This window comes from Eumetopias jubatus, unplaced genomic scaffold (genome assembly GCF_037043125.1).
Source record: "Eumetopias jubatus isolate StellerSeaLion01/CBP00866 unplaced genomic scaffold, mEumJub1_p1.0 scaffold_10, whole genome shotgun sequence".
In the NCBI taxonomy this organism is placed as follows: domain Eukaryota; kingdom Metazoa; phylum Chordata; class Mammalia; order Carnivora; family Otariidae; genus Eumetopias; species Eumetopias jubatus.
In genome coordinates, this window is record NW_028274816.1 from 96,059,795 (window position 1) to 96,081,057 (window position 21,263).

General features: G+C 43.5%; 1 protein-coding gene across 2 annotated transcripts in view; it reads right to left on the reverse strand.

The window, feature by feature from the left end:
* Window positions 1-21,263, reverse strand: part of DCAF7 (DDB1 and CUL4 associated factor 7) — a 32,566-nt gene that overhangs the window by 5,794 nt on the left and 5,509 nt on the right. For both annotated transcript variants that reach the window (XR_003606771.2, XM_028087480.2), the window contains exons 2-6: window positions 6,996-7,154; window positions 6,137-6,248; window positions 5,670-5,788; window positions 2,479-2,688; window positions 1,410-1,527 (exon numbers count right to left, since the gene is read on the reverse strand). Coding sequence is in view for 1 of the 2 variants with exons in the window: in XM_028087480.2 (XP_027943281.1) it covers window positions 1,410-1,527; window positions 2,479-2,688; window positions 5,670-5,788; window positions 6,137-6,248; window positions 6,996-7,154 (718 nt within the window). In the remaining variant the exon portion in view is untranslated. The remainder of the gene's footprint in view (window positions 1-1,409; window positions 1,528-2,478; window positions 2,689-5,669; window positions 5,789-6,136; window positions 6,249-6,995; window positions 7,155-21,263) is intronic.

Sequence of the window (21,263 nt, forward strand, 5' to 3'; positions counted from 1 at the left end):
ACACCAGCCTCCTGCCACGGCCATATAACCCAGGCAACGTGCAAGATGCCCTTCCCAGGGACCACCTCTGTCAGGGGCTCCGGGGAGCTGTGCGCAACACTCAGCACATCTAGAGCACTAAGTTCTTTGTCCTCAGTGCCACTCTCAACCAAGCACATTCTTCAGCCACAGCTCCTGCAACCGAAGGGACTCGGGACAGGTACTGTGTGTACAGCAGCAGGCCGCACAAAGGCAGCCGCTAGGAGCGGAAGATGGGCTTCTACTGGGGGGCGCTGGTACCATTCTCCACGAACAAGGGACACCGTTCTTTCTTCCTTCTCCCCCCCTTCCCTATCCACACCCCTGGGGAAAAAAGAAGGCAATCATGAAGGAGTCAGACCACAGCCTGAGGTGCAGAGGAAGGCAGAAGGCCCCTAACTGCTCCTCAGTGACATACAGGCATGAGCAGAAGGCCAAAAACAGGAAAAGTTTCAGGCCTTTCAAATGAATACTAAAATAGCACAAAACCACCAAACTACTCTGCTCCTTTGGCTTCATAATGAACAAAGAAATGAGGATGCTATGGATTAGTGAGGAGAGGAAAAAGAATGTTAGAGAGAAACCTGAGGCACCGAAAATGAAAAAGATAAGAAGCAGAACATTATGGGGTGAGAGTGGAATCCTGTCTGTGTAAAATAAAGGGGCAGACATTCGTCTTCGGGGGTATATGTAGGCATGTACCCACATAAAAAGGTGTCGAAGGAGACACAATGACTGTTGCCAGAGGCCACCTATGGAGAGTGCGACTGAGGTGGACATAGGACAGGAAGGAGAAAAGATGACTTTCACCTTATTTTATACACCTCAGTATTATTTTAATTTTTAGTAACAGACATATTATTCCTAGAATAGAAGCACACTGACAGCCAACCTATTTTTCAGGGGTACTCTTTTCGGTCTGGCAAATGGTGAGGTGGGGACTACAAGTCACACACCAGTGATCAAGCCACGCAGGGCCTTCAACACCTCCAGAGCCTACTGCAAAGTTGTTCTGTCTCCCCAGGGAGTGTCAACCTCGGCCATTCCCAAACATTCTGTTCCATCTAAGAGAGATTGCCCCCCTTCTCCATAGTCCTGGTTCTGAGTCCTCTGGGCCAACCTAGATTTCAGGGAGGCACAGCCTATAACTGATACATGATGTAAAGAGTATACGGCAGGAGCTCTGCTATCACTGAGGGTACAAGATCATCTGGAAATGTGGACTACTTCAATTTCACAAGTGGAGGGAGCCTCTCAATTGAGTTACTTTGCTAAATCTCTCAAACTACCCTTGGGAAATAGCGAGGATTACAGTTCTAAGGAGAGAAGGGGAAGATCTCCTCCCCTCACCCTCCCCATGGCTCCTCCCCACGCCCCACCACCATGATTACCTGCAGTACAGATGTGGCAGGATGAGTGTGGGGCCCAAGCAATGCCATTGACACACGCTCGGTGGTTGTTCAACCTGGCGACAGGTGTGCAGGGAACTCGGACATCCAGAATCACTACCTGCAGAAATAACAAGTAAACGGCTCAGGTACTTCAGGGTGTTAACAGAAAAACAAACAAGACACCACAAAAGAAAAAAAAATTCTAAAGCATAACGTGTTCCTTTGTGGATTTAAAGACCATTAGAGGCAGAGGGTCTTGGGCCCAAAAGCAGCTACAGAATTGAGGAAAAAGAAAACAAAGAGACACAAGCAGTTTATAGTCTCTATCTTAAGCAACGTAGGGCCTTTAGACTGGTAAGGAAGGGGAGAAGCGGGAGTAGGTATCGTGAGTTTGGATAATCCACCAAGTCCTATTCTGTGCGGGTGCTAAGAATTCCGTGCATGCTCAGCCGGACAGAATGAGAGGCCTCTCCCCACAACCCCCAAAGCAGAATTTGAAATGTAAGAAGTCTGAGGTACCGGCATCCCCAAAAGTTAATTACTGCATCGTCTCGAACCACACTTTACTGCTTTTATTAAGTACGAAGAGTTGTCATTTCCGTGTCTGTTTCCTGAAGCTGGAAGAATCTGTCCAGACCACAGAAGAGGAAAACTGCCTGTTTCTTTACTCAGCACCGTAAGCACATATGATTTGGTTTGCCTTTTAGACATTGCTTTTCTTGGCTCCAACTCCAACACTCCAGTATTAAAAGTTCTTAGCACACAGTCCTTGTTTTAGATCAGGCTTTCTCAATCCTAGTGCTACTGACATTTTGGGTCCGATCCTTCTTGGGGTGGGGGCCGCTCTTGCATGCACTGCAGGATGTTTAGCAGGACCCCTGGCATCTGCCCATGAGATACCGGTAGCACCGCTGCCTGCCAAGTTGGGGCAATCCAGAACGTCCCCAGACATTTCCAAAGCTCCACTGGAGAGAAAACTGCCACCAGCCGAGAACCACTCTGCTAGCTAGCCTCAGTGGTGCCACAGTTAGGTGGGCAGGCCTATGGCAGCCTGAAGCAGGGTACTCACCTCCATTCCATCCATGGCCATGGTGGCCAGGTAGTTAGGGTCCTGCTTGTTCCAGCAGAGGCGAAGCAGTGGGTGATGCTGTGGGTCTTCATAAATGATGGTGCTGTGTTCTAGATGACGGAGGTCAAACATCCGCACCGAGCCATCAGCGCCCACAGAGGCAAACATGTCCCTGCCACCCCCAGCCCGACTAAATGCAATATCATAGACCTGTGGGTGAATAAGAAGCTCCAGTCAGATTCAGATCCGGGACCTTCTTTCCCTGTAGCAGGGAACCCTACTATCCCTAGTTCCCCTAAACCCCCTCATGACACAGAAGGAGGTCAATAAAGCCAAACGGTATCTGTGAGTTCTGGCGCCTGAGACCTCTAACCTCGGTGACTTTCTGCTATACAAATTGGCTGGCTTCTTCCTGCATTCTTGCTTTCTGAGTCTGTTTCCTCCAACCCTCGTGATAAGACAAAGAGCATAAACCCTGCTGAGCAACAGAGCACAGGGCGGAGTGTTCTGCATGCTGTCAGCCAATGGAGGTCCTCGGCCACACTACAAAATTGAGACATTTATTTCCCTGGCCTTGATGGCTTTCATTTGTGTGTGATCAGAGACAGATCGATGCCCACATTAAGGCCACTGATTTGAGAGGTGGAGGCAGCCCTCCTGTGGCCACTTAACAGCAGCCAAGTGGGTTCTGCTGTGAAACCCGGACCTGCAACTCATTTTCTTTTCTTTTTTTTTTTTTAACTTATTTGACAGAGAGATAGAGAGCACAAGTAGGCAGAGAGGCAGGCAGAGGGGGAGGGAGAAGCAGGCTCTCTACTGAGCAGGGAGCCTGACATGGCTCGATCCCAAGACCCTGGGATCATGACCTGAGCCAAAGGTAGCCGCTTAACCGACTGAGCCACCCAGGCACCCCTTCAAGAAAGAAGAGCAGTTTTAAATCATGGGACACTCAGGTGTTCCTGCCTTCACAAAGAGGGTGTGAATGCTCTATTTCTTCTCCTAGTTGGTCTGTATTCATAAGTGAATCAATTTAGGTTTTGAATCATTGTTTTCTGCATTTATTACTTGCTGCAAACATTGCACACCACTAATATCTATGAGAAAACGGGCAGAGAGCAACAGAGAGCTTCAGAGGAAAAAAAAGCAACAAAGAGAGACGGACAAAGCCAGAGCCAGAGGGGAAGAGAGGAAAACTGAAAAACCAATGCCAAGGATCTCCTGGGGTCAAGGATAGTAACAGCTGACTTCTGGGGAGACATGAGTGGCATCTCTCACTAAATACCATGACTCTAGTCTTCCTAAGGTTCTGCCTACTAAGGGACATTGCCAAAGAAGCATCTATTTCTATTCGACCTCATAAATTCCTTTTTCTCTGTCTGACTACGAAATTACACTTCTCCTTCTATGGCAGGAATTAGGAGTGGTACAAAAGCAAACCTGGCTCGTCATCACAAGGAGGCCTGACAGATCACGGCTCTGACCAGCACTGTCCAGCCATGTCAGGGCAAGGTTATGTTTTATAAGATGTGTTCCCCACGAGCTGGCTCCCAGGAATCCCAGCGACAGGGACACCTCGGCTGCCCCACTAAGTGCTCAGGTGCCACAGGCAATGCGGTCGAGCATGTCAAGCTCTCTCAGCTCTTTCCTCTTTCTCCACCTGAGCATCTCCTCCTAAACCTAGGGAAGGTGACAACTCCTGGATAGACACTCCCCTCTTCCACACCCAGCCCTTTGGCAGGCAGCAACAAGAAAGAGCCTCCAAACAAGTCCCCACTTTGACAGAGAGGTGGATTGAGGAAAAGCAAAGGTCTAGGAGGTGTCGCTGTTTCTCTGAGAGCCACCCTCCCAGGTCTGTTTCAAGGCCGGGGTGCTGGTTAAGATCCATCCCTGGCCCTTACCCTAGGGAGAAGCTAAGGTATTTCTCATCCCCTCTCTGTTCCCTCAGTGTCTCTGGCAATGACTGTGTCCCCTCCGTGGTTTTAGCTTTTGCCAGGGAGATCCAGCCCCCAGGCTCCAGGAACCCTGTCTCTTCCCTTCGCCCCTCTGGCCTACAGGCAGTAACAGCTTCCTGTGTCTCCTATTCTCCACCTTAACTCGCTGTTGCCAGTGTGGCTTCCCAGCTTCACCATTGTCTTTGTGAGCAATGCCCTACTAGGTTAAATCCCAAGATTAAATATTTATAGTAGTTCTAGTCTTCTGGGTTGGACCCTGACAGAGAAGAGCAAACTAGGTTGTCACAGAACTAAAATGTAGCAACCTGTTCCACTTGATGTCAAGAGGGTTTCCAGAAGTTCCTTACTCATCCCCTCTGTAGGACAAACTCTTCCTTTGCTCCTTGGCCTAGCAGCAGCCAAGTCTGGCAGTCTTGTAACAGAGCTTACCCTGAGGAGCTCAGAAAGCCAAAGACCAGCCCCTTACTAAGAGTAATAACCTGGTCACCATCTTCCCATTCTGAGGACAACCTCAAGTGTCTGACCTGAGCTCAAGGCATTCTTTGTATCTAGACTAATACTCCTTGCTGAGCAGGGTAAGGGAGAAAAGAAAAGGAAACACAACCCACAGGAAACCAGAGTACAAGAGGCATGCAGTGGCTCTGGGAGGAAAAAATTTATGACCGGTTTCCAAAAGCTCTCCTCAGAAGAATGCTTTGATCAAAACACAATCACAAATAGCTCCCCTCGGCTTTTCCAATAAACACAGGAGAAACATCACCATGAAAATAAACCATGTTGCATTCCAGATTGTATTAAAAGTATTAAGGAACATACTAGAATTTCATAAAACAAGTTGAGAGAAAAAAATGATGATTTAGGTTTGTCTGCCAAGAAATTTTCCCTCTTCCTGGTTTCCCCCCATTTCCCTCTCCTCCAAAAAGTAAATATATTTCAAGGTAAGTGTTATTTTTTAATCCCATCAGGTCCAGTAAGAGAGTTCATTATTACAAAAGAGCAATCTCTGGCACAAAAACTGTACGTGTAGATTAAGTTGTTTACATCGGCCAAAAAAACCCCACGTTAGTTTATAACAGTGTTGTTTCTCACTATTGGGACACATTACTATTTTCAATTTCAACAAGACATCAGCATTATGATTTTTCACATACTTTGCACAATAGTGAGAGGATGGTCTGACCTCGAACTGAAGGCACAGAAAGCAGCTAAGGAAAGCAGAAAGAGGAACAGCATCATTACCTCCTTGTCATGCGCGATCAGCTGGGTCTTCACATGACCAGACACAAGATTCACTCGCCCCAACACCTGCCCTGTCTCCAGCCCCCAGATGGTACAAGTCGTATCAATGCTGGAGGTACCTGGAAACAACCAGTGCATGTCAGTGGCTGACAGGAGTGAGGCTTCCCTCCTTGTGTCTACTGCTCTGTGTAGCCCAGGAGGCGACATGCCATAGTTACTTACTAGCCAACAAGAGTCAAGTATTCAATCCCTACCCCAGGACCTTGGACTCTGCTGACTGGAGAGACAAGATATATACACATGGGAAGCTCAGCTCCATACGAGGAATTAATAACCACATTCCATATTTAGCCACTTTCCCTCTGGCCCATTTTAGTCTGATGCATGGACCTCAGGCCCGGTGTTATATCTGAGGAAATGTATCTTTGCTTCTTCAAACTGGAATACGCACCCCCTCATTCCCTTACCTAACAGATAAGGATCCACCTCATTCCAGTCAAAGGAAGTTAGAGGAGCACAGAAATCTGAGTTCTTGTTATTGTTTAGCAAACATTCCAGCCGGGTTTCTGTTTCACCAACCTGAAGGAACAATAATTTTTAAAAATCAGCCAGTCTTATCTTCACAGAAAACCTTTAAAAGCTCCGTTTAGACATATTACCTAAACAGAAGACATAGGGGAAAAACATTTTTCTCATAGAGTAATAAAAGCCAGAGGAACTCCCTGAACGCTACTTCTTTCCAAGCTTTCTCCTCTGCCCCGCTTTGTTTTTCCAAATGTTCACCCCTAGGTTTTCCTAGAGGAGAGGTCTTCTCACCTTGCCCAACCCAGAACCTCTGTAGCCTGCCTGGCTGGGCACTACACCTCCAGGCTAGGAGAGATGCTGCTGCTGATGGGCTCAGCTAAGGGAGGAGGTGAGGCTCCACAATCCACTCACATACTTTACTAGAATCAGTGGCCCGGTATTTTGTTTTTAATTCACTCAAAAATATCTTGGCTATATACAGACTAAGAAGCCTCAAGCAGCCCCACCAGCCACTCCACCCCCAGAAGGTTCTCTTCATTTCATCAGGTTAATTGAGCCTCTCAAGTTCCAGAGCTGACTGTGGCCTGACCGCAGCAGGACTTCAAGGAATCTTGGCTAGATTTACCAGGGAATCTGATGAGTCAAACGAGGTCATTCCAGATCCACTACCATTTGTTTCTCCTGGGCTACAATGACACTCACTGCCTCCAACCCCATTCAGTTCTGTGACTCCACGCTGCTTAGTAACAGCCAACACAGAGAAAGCCCGTTGGTCTGGCTCCTAATTGAGCACCTGCTTACCCTCCACACACGGAGATAGTCACCACTTGTCGCCAGTAGGTCTGGATAGACGCCTTTTGTGTCGGGGATCCACATGAGCTTTGTAGTGGGGTATGGATGGTCAAAAGTGTTTCGGCAAATAAACTCCGAACTCTCTTCATCTAAACCAACAAGCTGAACCTGTAACACAACCAAATTGAGCCATGTAAACATTTGTTTTTCTGGAGCAGTATCAAATACATCAGATCCTTCCCCCTACCTCCCAACGCATTGGCTAGTAACATGCTTACACATAAGCATGTGTCAAAGGAGCATTCAAGAAACCAAACCACTGGGGCACCTGGGTGGCTCAGTTGGTTAAGTGTCCAACTCTGGATTTTGGCTCAGGTCATGATCTCAGTCAGGGTTGTGAGATCGAGCCCTGCATCAGGCTCTGCGTTGAACCTGGAGCCTGCTTAAGATTCTCTCCCTCTCCTTCTGCCCCTCCCTCCACCCTTCCCCCTAAAAAGAACCCAAACCCACGGTAACCAGCAAAAAAAAGTGATTGCCATCGATGGCAAAGTTCCCTGGTTTCCAGCCACTTTTTCTTAGAATTGATTTGGACCAATATTAACTTCCATTCTTTTCTGTCAAACTCAATCTGGCTCAATGAGAAATGCCACTCAGTATACAGTTGTTTATGAACTTCTACCAACTGGAAGATGTAATGGGGAATTTTTGGTAAAGATCCAAAATAACTGGATAAGCACCAACAACACAGCAGAAAAACAGAATTCCTTCTACTGTTGCCTAACTTCAGTCTCAGATACCAGTATCTTCCTGCTTTTTTTTTTAACAATTTTATTTAGGTACAGTTATATGCAATAAAACTCACTTTAAGTGTACAGTTCAATGATTTAGAATGTATACATTTGCAAAGGCATACAGTTGGGAAACCTCTCATGATAATTAAGATATAGAACATTTCTATTACCCCCAAAAGTTCTCTTGGGCTCCTGTGCAGTTAATCCCTTACCCCTAGCCCCAAGCAACCACTTATCTGTACTTTTGGCTTTTCTGTAATATCATACAAATGGAATCATATGGTTATGAGTCTTGTGACTGGCTACTTTTAGCACAATGCTCCTGAGATTCATCCACATTACTGGGTGTATCAGTAGTGTCTCCTCTTTCATTGCTGAAAACATTGCATTATGTGGAAACACTGTAATTTATGTATCCATTTACCAGCTGATGAACTTTTAGGTTATTTCTAGTCTGGGACCATTATAAATATTGCTACGAATACTTATGCCTAAGTTTTTCTTGGACAAGCTCTCATTTCTCTTGGGTAGACAACTAAGAGTAGAACTGCTCGGTCATGTTGTAAATGTAGGTTTAACTGGATTAAAAAACAAACGGCCAACTGTTCTCTAAAGCGGCCGTGTCCTTCTGCATTCCCACTAGCAATACAGGAGAGGTCCACACCCTCCACATTCCTGTCAGCACCTGGTATTGCCAGCTTAAAAAAAAAAAAATCATTCTAACAGGTGTATAGCAATACTTTAGTTTGCATTTCCCTACTAACTAATGATACTGTGTATCTTTTCATGTGTTTATTTGCCATTCCTATTTATTCTCTAAAGCCTGTTCAGGTATTTTGTCCTTTTTTTTAAAAAAAGAGACTTGGTTTTTAGACTCAGAAAAACTGCACAGAAAGCAGTGTTCCCATATACCTTCTGCCCCTACACGTATACACCACCTCCACTATCAAAACACCTGCACCAAAGTGGTACAGTTGTTCAACTGATGAACCTACACTGACACATCACCCAAAGTCTACAGTTTAGAGTTCGCCCTTTGTGTTGTATGATCAGAATCATACAGAAGTTTCACTTCATTCTTTTTTTTTTTTTTAAAGATTTTATTTATTTGACAGAGAGAGACACAGTGAGAGAGGGAACACAAGCAGGGGGAGTGGGAGAGGGAGAAGCAGGCTTCCCAAGGAGCAGGGAGCCTGATGCGGGGCTTGATCCCAGGACCCTGGGATCATGACCTGAGCCGAAGGCAGACGCCTAAGGACTGAGCCACCCAGGTGCCCCATGTTTCACTTCATTCTTTACCAGGTTGTTTTCTTATTTACTGAGTTTTGAGAGTTCTTTGCATATTTTGGATACAAGCCCCCGGTTATGTGTTTTGCAACTATCTTTTCCTAGTCTACAGCTGTTCTATCATTTTCTTTCGGTGTTTTTTGAAGAACAGAGATTTTATTTTTAAAAGTTTTATTTAAGTAATCTCTACACCCAACGTGGGTCTTGAATTCACAACCCCAAGATTTAGAGTCACACATGCTCTACAGACTGAGCGAGCCAGCCCCAAAGAACAGAAATAGTAAAATTTGATGATGTCAGTTTATCGTTTCTTTTAACTCATGGTTTTTGTGTCCTTGCTAGGAGTTCTTTGCCCCACCCACAGGCCACAAATTTTTCTTATGTTTTCTTCTAAAAATTTATAGCTTTAGGCTTTACATTTAGGCCTATGATCCATTTCAAGTTCATTGCTTTATATGAAGTATGAATCAAGGTTCGCTTTTTTAATATATGAATGTCTGACTGTCTCAGCATCATTTGATAAAAACTATCCTTTCTCCTTTGAATTACTTTGGCCGCTTTGTTCAAAATCAATTGACGGTGTATTTGTGTATCTATTTCTGGACTTTCTGTTCTGTCCTATTCTCTCTACACCTACCCATTTACCAGCACCACGTTGTCTCGATTATAGCAATTTTCCAGTGAAGTCCTGAAATCAGATGGTATGAGTTCTTCCACTTTGTTTTTTTCAGAATGATTTAGCTATTCCATATATTTGCTTTTCTGTGTAAATTTTAGAACCAGCTTGCTAAATTCTTAAAAAGCCTGCTAAGATTTCGCTTGGGATTGTGTTGCATCTATAAATCAGTTTGGAAAAACTGCTTTCTTAACAATGAGTTGTCTAGCCCATAAACACCATATTTCTCCATTTATTTAGGCTTTAATTTCTCTCAGCAGTGTTTTGAAGTTTTCAATGTACCAGTCTTGCATTTTTTCATTAACTTTATTCCTAAGTGTTTTTTATCCTATTACAAATGAAATTGTCTTAAAAATTCCATTTCCAGGGGTGCCTGGGTGGCTCAGTCGTTAAGCGTCTGCCTTCAGCTCAGGTCATGCTCCCAGGGTCCTGGGATTGAGCCCTGCGTCGGGCTCCCTGCTCAGCAGGAAGCCTGCTTCTCCCTCTCCCACTCCCCCTGCTTGTGCTCCTGCTCTTGCTGTGTCTCGCTCTGTCAAATAAATCAAATCAAATCTTTAAAAAAAAATAGATAAAAAATAATAAATAAATAAAAATTCCATTTCCAACTGTTTATTGCCACTACATGGAATTGACTTGAACATTAATCTTGAATCCTGTACCTTTGGTAAATTAGTTATTAGTTTTAGTAGCTTTTGGTAGATTCCTAAGGATTTTTCTATGTATATTTATAGATCTTGCCATCTATGTCTGACTTTTAAAAACCTGATGATGACTAAATCATTTTTATGGAACACCTAAAGGCTTTCAAAAATAAAAAAATATAATGTGTTAGGGGAGATGATGTATGAAAATGTAAAAGGAGAAAAAACCCACTTTCCTAAAACACAGTAACACTGCCCTAAGACAGCAATAAAAGTGATATCACAGGTAATACATGATAAGCTGCTTATTTATAACACAGATAACTGGTAATAGTTTAGAAGAAAGAGCAGTAATTCAAAGGGGGCAAGTGAGGTAAAGTAGAGATTGGATTTGAGCAGTCTTCAAGTGTGTGGAAAGGTTCTGGGGAGGCAAAGAACAAAGGGAAGGCACCCCAGGCAGATGGGAGAGAAGGAACAAATCAGTGCACTAAGGCGGCAAACTAAATGACCCAAACTAAATGGCAGCACGAAAACCTGTTTGAGAGACCATCTGAGAAAGCAGTGCAGATAGGACTGGGAAGGTGTGCCTGGGGCTGGCTGCAGAGCCCCGAAAACAAAATGAGGACCTAGGTGGGCTTTCCCCTGTGAAGGTGTCTGAGAAGGGGCAGAAGGACTATGGGGCCTTGGAAGTAAAGAGTATGAGGTGTGGTAATGCTGGGCAGGATTGTCTGCCAGGCAGGGGTCTCAGCCCAGAGACCCACGGGAAAACTGGAAAAGGTTAAGGGCCTATGGTGACAGGCAGTGAGAATGACAAGGGACAACCAGAGATAACCACAAGAGGGATTTTGACTGAATGAACAGTTCTTTGAGAATTTAAAATGCAGACCTTTGCAGAAAATAATACATAAAGAAGGAAGATTCTAGATGGAACAGGGAAAACTGGCATCACCTGTGTGGGGGAGGGAAGAACAAACAGATGAGAGGTTAAATTTTTGGGCTCATTGGGCAGAACAAAGAATAAGCCTCTCATATAAATTTTGAGCCAGATATTTCATTCATGTATTTATTCAATGAATTGTAATGAGTGGCTACTAGGCGCCAGGCACTGTTCTAAGTGCTGGGGATACAGCAGCAAGCGCAAGAGACAAAATCTCCCTAACCATGCAAATAACATTGTGAGGTTAAACTAGAGAAAACACTACACTCCCTTTTAAAAGCTACCTTTCAAGTCATCAGAGATTTCACCCCAACCTTGAAACATCAGATCCCAGGGCGCCTGGGTGGCTCAGTCGTTAAGCATCTGCCTTCGGCTCAGGTCATCCCAGGGTCCTGGGATCGAGCCCGGCATCAGGCTCCCTGCTCGGTGGGAAGCCTGCTTCTTCCTCTCCCACTCCCCCTGCTTGTGTTCCCTCTCTCACTGTCTCTCTCTCTCTCTGTTATTTATTTACTTGACAGAGAGAGACACAGCGAGAGAGGGAACACAAGCAGGGGGAGTGGGAGAGGAAGAAGCAGGCTTCCCACCGAGCAGGGAGCCTGATGCCGGGCTCGATCCCAGGACCCTGGGATCACGACCCAAGCCGAAGGCAGATACCCAACGACTGAGCCACCCAGGTGCCCCTAAATAAATAAAATCTTAAAAAAAAAAATAAATATCAGATCCTGTGAGCATTTGCCACTTAAGATCCTCTTAACCAGACATTCAAGGCCCTTCACCACCCGTCCCTAGCCTATCTTACTTCTACTCTTACTTATCTAGTCACTGCTCATCTTTTTCAGGTCCTTTCCTTACACTGCCCTCTATGCTTGTAAAACCCTCCTACTTCCTTTCCAACAACCTAAATCCCACCCAGTTTTAATATAGCACAGTGGCATTAGGAAGCCAGGGCCCCTTACTTACCACTCACTAGCTGTAGGACCCTGGACATGTTACCTAATGTTGCTAAACTGGTTTTCCAATCTGTAAAGTGAAGACATCCACAGTACCTACCTCAGAGTTCTTTGCAACACTCTTTGTATATAAACACCCTTTGTATGTAAATTGCTTAGGCTAAAGTATGCTCATACTCAGAGTGTTGAGCTTTTAATATTACTACTCGGTCTCACCTCCTTCATAAGCCATCTGCAGTCTTCCTGGTACAGGGATCTTTCTGTACTGATCTGTACCATCCATTTGATGACCAACCCCCAACTACCAAATGAAAGTACTTACATTACTGTCTTCTATTTCACTTAGTAAAAGCCTTAAAATCAGGCCCTGTCTTACTTCTGCTTGTACTGTAGACAGCAGTGGTCTCCAAATCTGGGCATCAAATTTACCTGGAGTGCTCTACACATTCCTGGGGCCCCCAGCTCTAGCCCAAGATTCTTTCTTTATTTAAATTAACATATAATGTATTATTGGTTTCAGGGGTACAGGTCTGTGATTCATCAGTCTTACACAATTCATAGCACTCGCCACAGCACATATTCTCCCCAATGTCCATCACCCAGCCACCCCATCCCTCCCACCCCCCACCACTCCAGCAACCCTCAGTTTGTTTCCTGAGATTAAGAGTCTCTTACGGTTTCTCCCCCTCTCTGGTTTCGTCTTGTTTCGTTTTTCCCTCCCTTCCCCTATGGTCCTCTGTCTTGTTTCTCAAATTCCCCATCAGTGAGATTATATGATAACTGTCTTTCTCTGATCAACTTATTTCACTTAGCATAATACCCTCTAGTTCCATCCATGTCGTTGCTCATTGCAAACAGCAAGATTTCATTTTTTTTTGATCTAGCCCAAGATTCTGATTCTACAAGTGTCAAGTAGGGCCCAGGAATCTATATATTTTTTTAAGATTTTATTTATTTGACAGAGAGATAGAGAGCATAAGTAGGCAGAGAGGCAGGCAGAGGGAGAGGGAGAGGGAGAAGCAGGCTCTCCACTGAGCAGGGAGCCCGATGCAGGGCTCGATCCCAGGACCCTGGGATCACGACCCGAGCTGAAGGCAGACACTTAACGACTGAGCCACCCAGGCGCCCCAGGAATCTATATTCTTTTGAACCTCCCGGATGTGAGTGATTCGGCAAGGTCTGACAACCTCTGCACAACAGTACCCAACCCAGGGAAGTAGGTAATGGCTGGGATTTTATCTTTCCTGATCTCCCCAAAGACTTCACGTGTTTGCACAGACCTGTGTTTTATCCTTAACCTGACTTTAGCTCTTCTGCTCTAAGTTGCCAACCAAGTATTGAAAAGAGTACAACTGGCTCTCGCTGTTATTCAATTTTTTGTTCAGATACTCACACGTTTAAAATGTGATGAAAGAGAATGGGAAGTTCTCTGTGAAAATTCACATAATACAGAGCAAAGGGTAAAGTCTCCCATTAACTCCACCCCCAATTCAACTTATTCTCAAACCAGCTGAATGTGTATCTTTCCAAATGGTCCTCTGTGCATTTGTTTCTTCTTTTTTAAAGACTTATAATTTTTATTTATTTGACAGAGAGAGAGAGAGATAGCAAGAGCAGGAACACAAGCAGGGGGAGTGGGCGAGGGAGAAGCAGGCTTCCCACCGAGCAGGGAGCCCGATGCGGCGCTCGATCCCAGAACCCAGGGATCATGACCTGAGCCGAAGGCAGACGCTTAACAACTGAGCCACCCAGGCACCCCTCCTCTGTGCATTTGTATGCATACATATGTGGTGGGGTGTTTTAAAAAACATAAAGAGGCTTGGGCCACAAAGTGTATTCTGCAACTTGCTCTTAACTTATCTTGGAAGGTCTTCTCAGGTTTACCTCATTCTTCTATAGCAGGCCATGTTAAGCACACCATAATTTATTAACCATTCACAGTTATTGTGGTTATAACCCATTGTTTTGCTATTATAAATAATACTGTGTACACATGTGCAAATGCTTTATTGAATAGATTGCTAGATGTGTAATTGTTGCATCACATTTTAAATGTTAGTACCACAGAAACTATGAGATAATGTGTGTTGTTTTAAGCTTAAAAAAAGTTAATGGATTTGATCCAACCGCCTTCGAAAGGTTGCTTCCATTTACATTTTCTTGAACAGTGTATGAGGGCCAATTTCTCCATAACTTTTAAAACACTAAAAATAATCTTTTACATTTTTCCTAATCTGATGGATAAAAATGGTATTTCACCATCTTACTCTTGAAGCTGAGCATATTTGCTTATTATTTCTACTTCTGATTAACAGTAACAAGTTAATTATGTGTGTGCTTATGGTGGTTCAAGTACAAGCACTGGGCTTACTGCTGTACATGCACTACCTCTAACCCTCTCAAGGTCTTCATGACCCAGGTACTGGGTCTTCTTGCCATTTTTCTAAGATACTGAATAAAGAGACAGGAAGTATCCTGCCCACAATCATGAAGCTGCCTTTTAAAGATTTTATTTCTTTATTTGAGAGACAGAGAAAGAGGGAGTGTGTGCCTGCTGGGGGAGACGCAGAGGGAGAGGGAGAGAGAGAATTTCAAGCAGATTCCAAGCTGAGTGCAGAGCTTGGGGATCAATCTCAGGACCTTGAGACCACAACCTGACCGAAATCAAGAGTAGGACACCCAACGAACTGAGCCACCCAGGTGGTCTATGGTCAAAAGCCCAGATAAAGTATAGTTTTGGGGATCAATCTCAGGACCCTGAGACCACAACCTGACCGAAATCAAGAGTAGGACACCCAACCGACTGAGCCACCCAGGTGCCCCCTGAAGCTGCCTTTTAAATATAGGTAATCCTATCCCACAGCCAAGCTCTTCACCACTATGCTAAAAAACACCAACTTAAAACATTTGCCCAATTTGTTTTACTGAGTTGTGTCTATCTTTTTCTTATTGATTTATAGGAACTCTTATAGATGGTTACTGTGCCTTTGATAAATTTGCCCATAAAACTCTGAGGTGGTGCCTTTTTGGGAGATCTTTGACTACCTTTTCAATTCTTCAAAAAATCCTTAGGAATTTATCCAGATTTTCTACTGAAATTTGGCACTTTGTTTTGCCTTAAAACTATACTTTAGGCTTTTGACCATAGTTTTAAAAACTGTTAGTAGCACTCTCGATCTTTACACCTCATCTCCTACTCCCTATGTCCACCAATGCCCATAGAAAAGGGTGTTTCTAGGGCGCCTGGGTGGTTCAGTCAGTTAAGCGTCTGCCTTCTGCTCAGTTCCTGGGATCGAGCCCTACTTCGGGCTTCCTGCTTCCCTGCTCGGTGGGGAGTCAGCTTCTCCCTTTCCCTCTGCCACTCCCCCTGCTTGTGTTCTCTCTCTCTTGCTCTCCCTCTCTCAAATAAATAAGTAATCTTTAAAAAATAAAAGGAAAGGAAAGGGAGTTTCTGTACCTGTCCCCCATGGGAAGAAATACTGAGGGTGAAGAGTTCTGCACTTGCATCCCCACTGTTAACTAGTTCTAACTGCTAAACTGACCAAAGCCCTGAGCCAGGCACATGGACATGTCTCACTAGGCGGCCTGACTGCTCTGTTAGGCAGGCACAACTGCACTCTCGCTCTTTCCCATCCTGCTCCTACATGGAGAAGCAAACCAGCCTACTCATTCTGGGTCTGACCATCCTTTGCTCCAGCTTCTCTCCACCTTCAGCTGAACAGGCGAGGTCAGGTTGGGTCCGCCCATAAATTAGATGTGGAAAAGCAGAAAGTCTCACTCGGGCTTTAAGGCTAATCTGCATTTCTCCAGCTTACTTTACCAGGGAGTAGCACCACATTGGAGGTGCTTGTTCAGTCATTAGTAGAGTGGGGCTAGATTTCTCCTTCGGCTATTATTATTACTGGTATATAACTTCCTTGATAAGAAGCTCCCAAGGGGAAAGGGGGAGACTGATAGAATTTAGACATCAAAATTCTACCCTAAACCCCTTACCATTGTATCTTCTATTACGTTCTTGCTCAGACTTACAAGTTCTAACTAAATGATCTTTCTTTTTTATTTATTTTTAAAATCTTTCAATTGGGTTTATTTTATTCTTTAAATGAACTTTTAGGGGCGCCTGGGTGGCTCAGTTGGTTAAGCGTCTGCCTTCGGCTTGGGTCATGATCCCAGGGTCCTGGGATCGAGCTCCGCATCGGGCTCCCTGCTCAGCGGGAAGCCTGCTTCTCCCACTCCCACTCCCCCTGCTTGTGTTCCCTCTCTCGCTGTGTCTCTGTCAAGTTAATAAATAAAATCTTTAAAAAATAAATAAATAAATGAACTTTTATAGATTGTTAAAGAATTATAAAATGTATGACCATTGTATAAAACCAAAGTATAGGTACATAAAAAAAGTGAATAACTTCTCCCCCAACCTATCCCCAATATATCACAATTATCTAGTGTATGTTGCTTCTTTATGCTCAAATATATACACAAGTGTAGGGTTTTCCCTCAACTTTTAGAAAAATGGAATACTATATCCAATGCTATGAATCTTTTCATTAATTTAACAAAATAAGGACATCCCTCAGGTCAATACATAGATCCAACTCATTCTTTAATTGATGCATATTTCATAGAATAAATGTACCATATTATGTGGCTCAACAACTCCCCTAAAAATGTACATTGTTTCCCTTTTTTGCCACTACTTACATGGGCCTTGTACATATGTGCTTATGTACTGCTATCTTTATTTCTGGAGGCCAATCCCAAGAATGAGACTTCTGTATTAGAAGGTATGCACATTTTAATGCAGCAATACTTGAATTAATTTATTTTTTATTTACTTATTTTTTAGCACCACGCTCTAACCAACTGAGCTAACCGGCCGTGTCTTTACTTATTTTTTAAGTAGGCTCTATGCCCAAGCCCAATGTGGAACTTGAACTCATGACCCTGAGATCAAGAGTCACATGCTCTACCAACTGAGCCAGCCAGGCACCCCAAGGTATGTGCAACTTCCAAATAGGCTGTAGCAATTCACACTCCTACCAGCATATGTAAGTGTTCATTTCCTCATACCATCAACAACACTAGAAGCAGTTAACTTAATTTTTATAAATTTGAAAGGAAAAAAAAAAAAATCACAAGATCAATTCTCATTTCCCTTAACTACCTGTGAGGTTGAGCATCTTTTCCTATTTATTGAGCATTCACATTCACTACTATGAACTGGCTATTTATACTTTGTCCATTTTTTTTTTTTAAGATTTTATTTATTTGACAGAGAGAGAGAGAGCAAGCACACAAGTAGGCAGAGGGAGAAGGAGAAGCAGGCTCCCCTTTAAGCAGAGCCTGACGCAGGGCTCGATCCCAGAACCCTGGGATCATGACCTAAGCCAAAGGCAGACACTTAACCAACCGAGCTACCCAGGCGTCCCACTCTGTCCATTTTTCTATCCCACTAAGTAAATTAACCTGTCATGTTTTGAAAATATATCCCCTGGCCTATCATTTGTCTTTTGACTTTGTCCACAGCATTATCTTTTCACATAGAAATGTTTTACTTGTATGTAGTATAATCTGTCAATCTTTTCCTTATTTGACTCTGGATTCGATGACTGGTTTTAAGACTGCCTTCTCCTCTGCTCACCTCCACTGCCTCAGTAAAAATTTCCTAGTCAATTTTCTTCTATTATTGCTTGTAGGACTTAACATTTAAATATTTTATCTAGAATTGATTTTCATATATAAAGTGAATTAGCAGGATCTAAATTCTTCTGCCAGATGGACAGCCAATTATGCCATACAACTTATTATTTTTTCCTAGTGAATTAAGGTTCTATCTTACCACATACTACGTTTCTATATACACTTAGATCTGCTTTGGAACATTCTATGTGGTTCCACCAATCTCTTTGGCTTAACTATACCAATTCTAATATATTTATTCTATTCTGGTAGGGCAATTGTTTCCCTCTGTTTTTCAACACATTCTTTTTCCTCATAATTTTTTTTTGACATTTCTATGTATTTATTTTTAAGGCTCTGGCGACAAACAATATTCCAATTCTGGCCCTGCCTTTACCATCTGTATCACTTTGGGCAAGTCATTTATCATATCTGGGCCTCAGTTTTCTCATCTACCCTTAAGTTTTAATATGTAGTAATTTTTCCTCATCAACTGGCTTCCCTTAACTTAAAAAATTTGTTTTCTTAATATATGGTCCATTTTTATAAGCTATCTTTTTAAAAAGTGCATTATTTTTACAACATAAATCTTATGTATTCTTAAACACATTCTCAGGTATTTCTAGTGGCACAATCTATAATAATTGCACATTTGTAGACATTGCTCCATTACCTGCTGTCATCAAATGTGGTATGCCTCATTTCTCCTCTTCAAGAGGAATCAACTGTTTTGCCTGGCTGCCCAAGATTCTTCACCCTTAAAACTGAGAAACTTTCCTAGGAAAGTTTTCAGTGTCAATTGTTTTGTGTCCATTTTTCTTGAAAGATGGTTTAAACTCATTACTTCAAACCTTTATTTCCATAAAGTCTTTAATTACATATGAGCTTTTGTGTTTTCTGCATCTACTACAGTCAATTGTTTATTTCCATTTCATTTGCTCGACCTGTCTTTCTTATCCTTCACTAGGTTTTCAGGAGTTTGTATTTTTTTATTCTCTTTCTAATGTGGCTTTTAATTCTGTGATAACTTTTGTTTTCTTTTCCACTATCTTCCTTGGCTCTACCTGCTGATGCTCCATTTTCTCCTGTCACTGTGCCTTCTTTTACCTGACCTTCTGTATCTCTGCTTGGAGTTCTTTACTTTCTTAAGTTCTTTGAATTTACGGTGGCCATTAATTTTCATCTGAGGGTAAAAAACATTTTTCTAGTGTGGGTACTTTACCTGCCAGTTGTCTCCCATAATTTCCTCTTTTCTATAGCATCTTTCTATAGCTGTTGTCCTGGTTCCTTTTGACTGAGGCAAGTGCTTCTTACGTGCTCTGAAGGAAGGCCCTATGGGAGAAGCCAGGGCCGTGTTCCAAGTTAACAGAAACACATGAAGCTTTTGCATTTCCCCAGCCAATCGGGATGATAAACTGTCAAGCTGCTCACAATTCACCCTCTCTTCCAACCCACCTTATCGGCTGCGTCTTGAGAAGATGGCACGTCTATAGGTCTCCCTGTACAGCTCAGCTCCCCTTACCCCAGGTGTCCAATGGAGAAGCGCCTGCTGCCGGCCTGTGTAACCCCCTCTCCCTGTCCCAAACAAAGGATTGCTGATTTTGCCTGCAAAATCCAATTCTGGAGAACTGTATGAGCTCGAAATCTGAAGCTAAAGATCTCCTTTCTTAGCATCTTCCTATACCCACGCGATCTTCATTATCCTTCTGTCCTTCCTCACTTAGTATTGGGAGCATAAGGAAAAATGACCTGGCTTTAAACATCTTAATTGTCAATATTTAGGTTACCCTTGTCCCTTTTTCTCCATGTCTTCCCTGTCCTATCAAACTTTTATCTCCCACTTCCACTGCCTTTGTGCAACTATTGCTTCACGATGCTTTACCCCAACATGTGAAAAAAAAATGCCCCTAAGGGGCGCCTGGGTGGCTCAGTCGTTAAGCGTCTGCCTTCGGCTCAGGTCATGATCCCAGGGTCCTGGGAGCGAGCCTCGCATCGGGCTCACTGATGAGCAGGGAGCCTACTTATCCCTCTCCCTCTGCATGCCGCTCCCCTTGCTTGTACACTCTCTCTAAAAAAAAAAAAATCTTAAAAAAAAAAAATGTCCCTAAAATGAAAAGGATGTAACCATCATTTTTACTTATTTTAAAAGTGTGGATATTACAATGTCAGGTATCTCCTAAGATGTATATATGCAGGGCGCCTGGGTGACGCAGTCAGTTGAGCATCCAACTTTGGTTTCGGCTCAGGTCATGGTCTCAGGGTTGTGGGACAGAGCCCAGCACTGGGCTCCACACTCGGTGTGGAGTCTGTTTGAGATTTTCTCTCTCCCTATGCCCCTGCCCCTGCCACCCCCACACGTGCTCTTTCTCAAATAAATAAATCTTTAAAGAAGCATATATGCCATATAAAATATTTATGAAGACATGACCACATCTTCACTTTCAAATGCTTTCATGAATAACAACATAAGTTACCATTCACATTACACACATCTTACATTTTAAAAAAATTTAAAAGGTACCATGTCTATCTTGTTATGAGACACTCCTTGAGGAAGGAACCTGTGTATTCCACTTTATTATACACAGTGCTAGTACCAGAACATTAAGGTGAATGTGTGTGTATATATGTAATTCTTTTATTTTTTTTTTAAGTAGGCTCCATACCCAGCATGGAGCCCAATGCAGGGCTAGATCTCAAAACCCTCAGACCAAGACCTGAGCTGATGGGGCACCTGGGTGGCTCAGTTGGTTAGACGGCTGCCTTTGGCTCAAGTCATGTTCCCAGGGTCCTGGGATCAAGTCCCACATCGGGCTCCCTGCTCAGCAGGGAGTCTGCTTCTCCCTCTCCCTCTGCCCCTGCTTGTACGCTCACTCGCTCTTTCTCTCTCTCAAATAAATAAAATCTTAAAAAAAAAAAAAGACCTGAGCTGATATCAAGAGTCAGATGTTCAACCAACTGAGCCACCCAGGCACCCCTGTATATATGTAATTTTTTTTAAAGCCCCAAGTTATGCAAATCAACAATACCACTCCAGTCAGTGGAACACTTTCTAACAACCTTAGCTAAGCAAAATCCTGAAAGAATAAACTTAATCTTTTCCATTTGTCCTCCCTTCAAGCCTGTTCCTGACTGATTATTGTTGATCAATGTCTGCAGAGAAGTCCTGCCTTGTCAAACTTTGAGATGAGTTCTGGCCCAGTACCCCTTCAGCTCCTGGCTCAGAGGCTAACCAATCAGCTCTGGCATCCTAGCCTCAGGCAAGCCAGACTACCTACAGAACAGAGATTCATTCCTTGTTCAAATCACAGCATCTCCA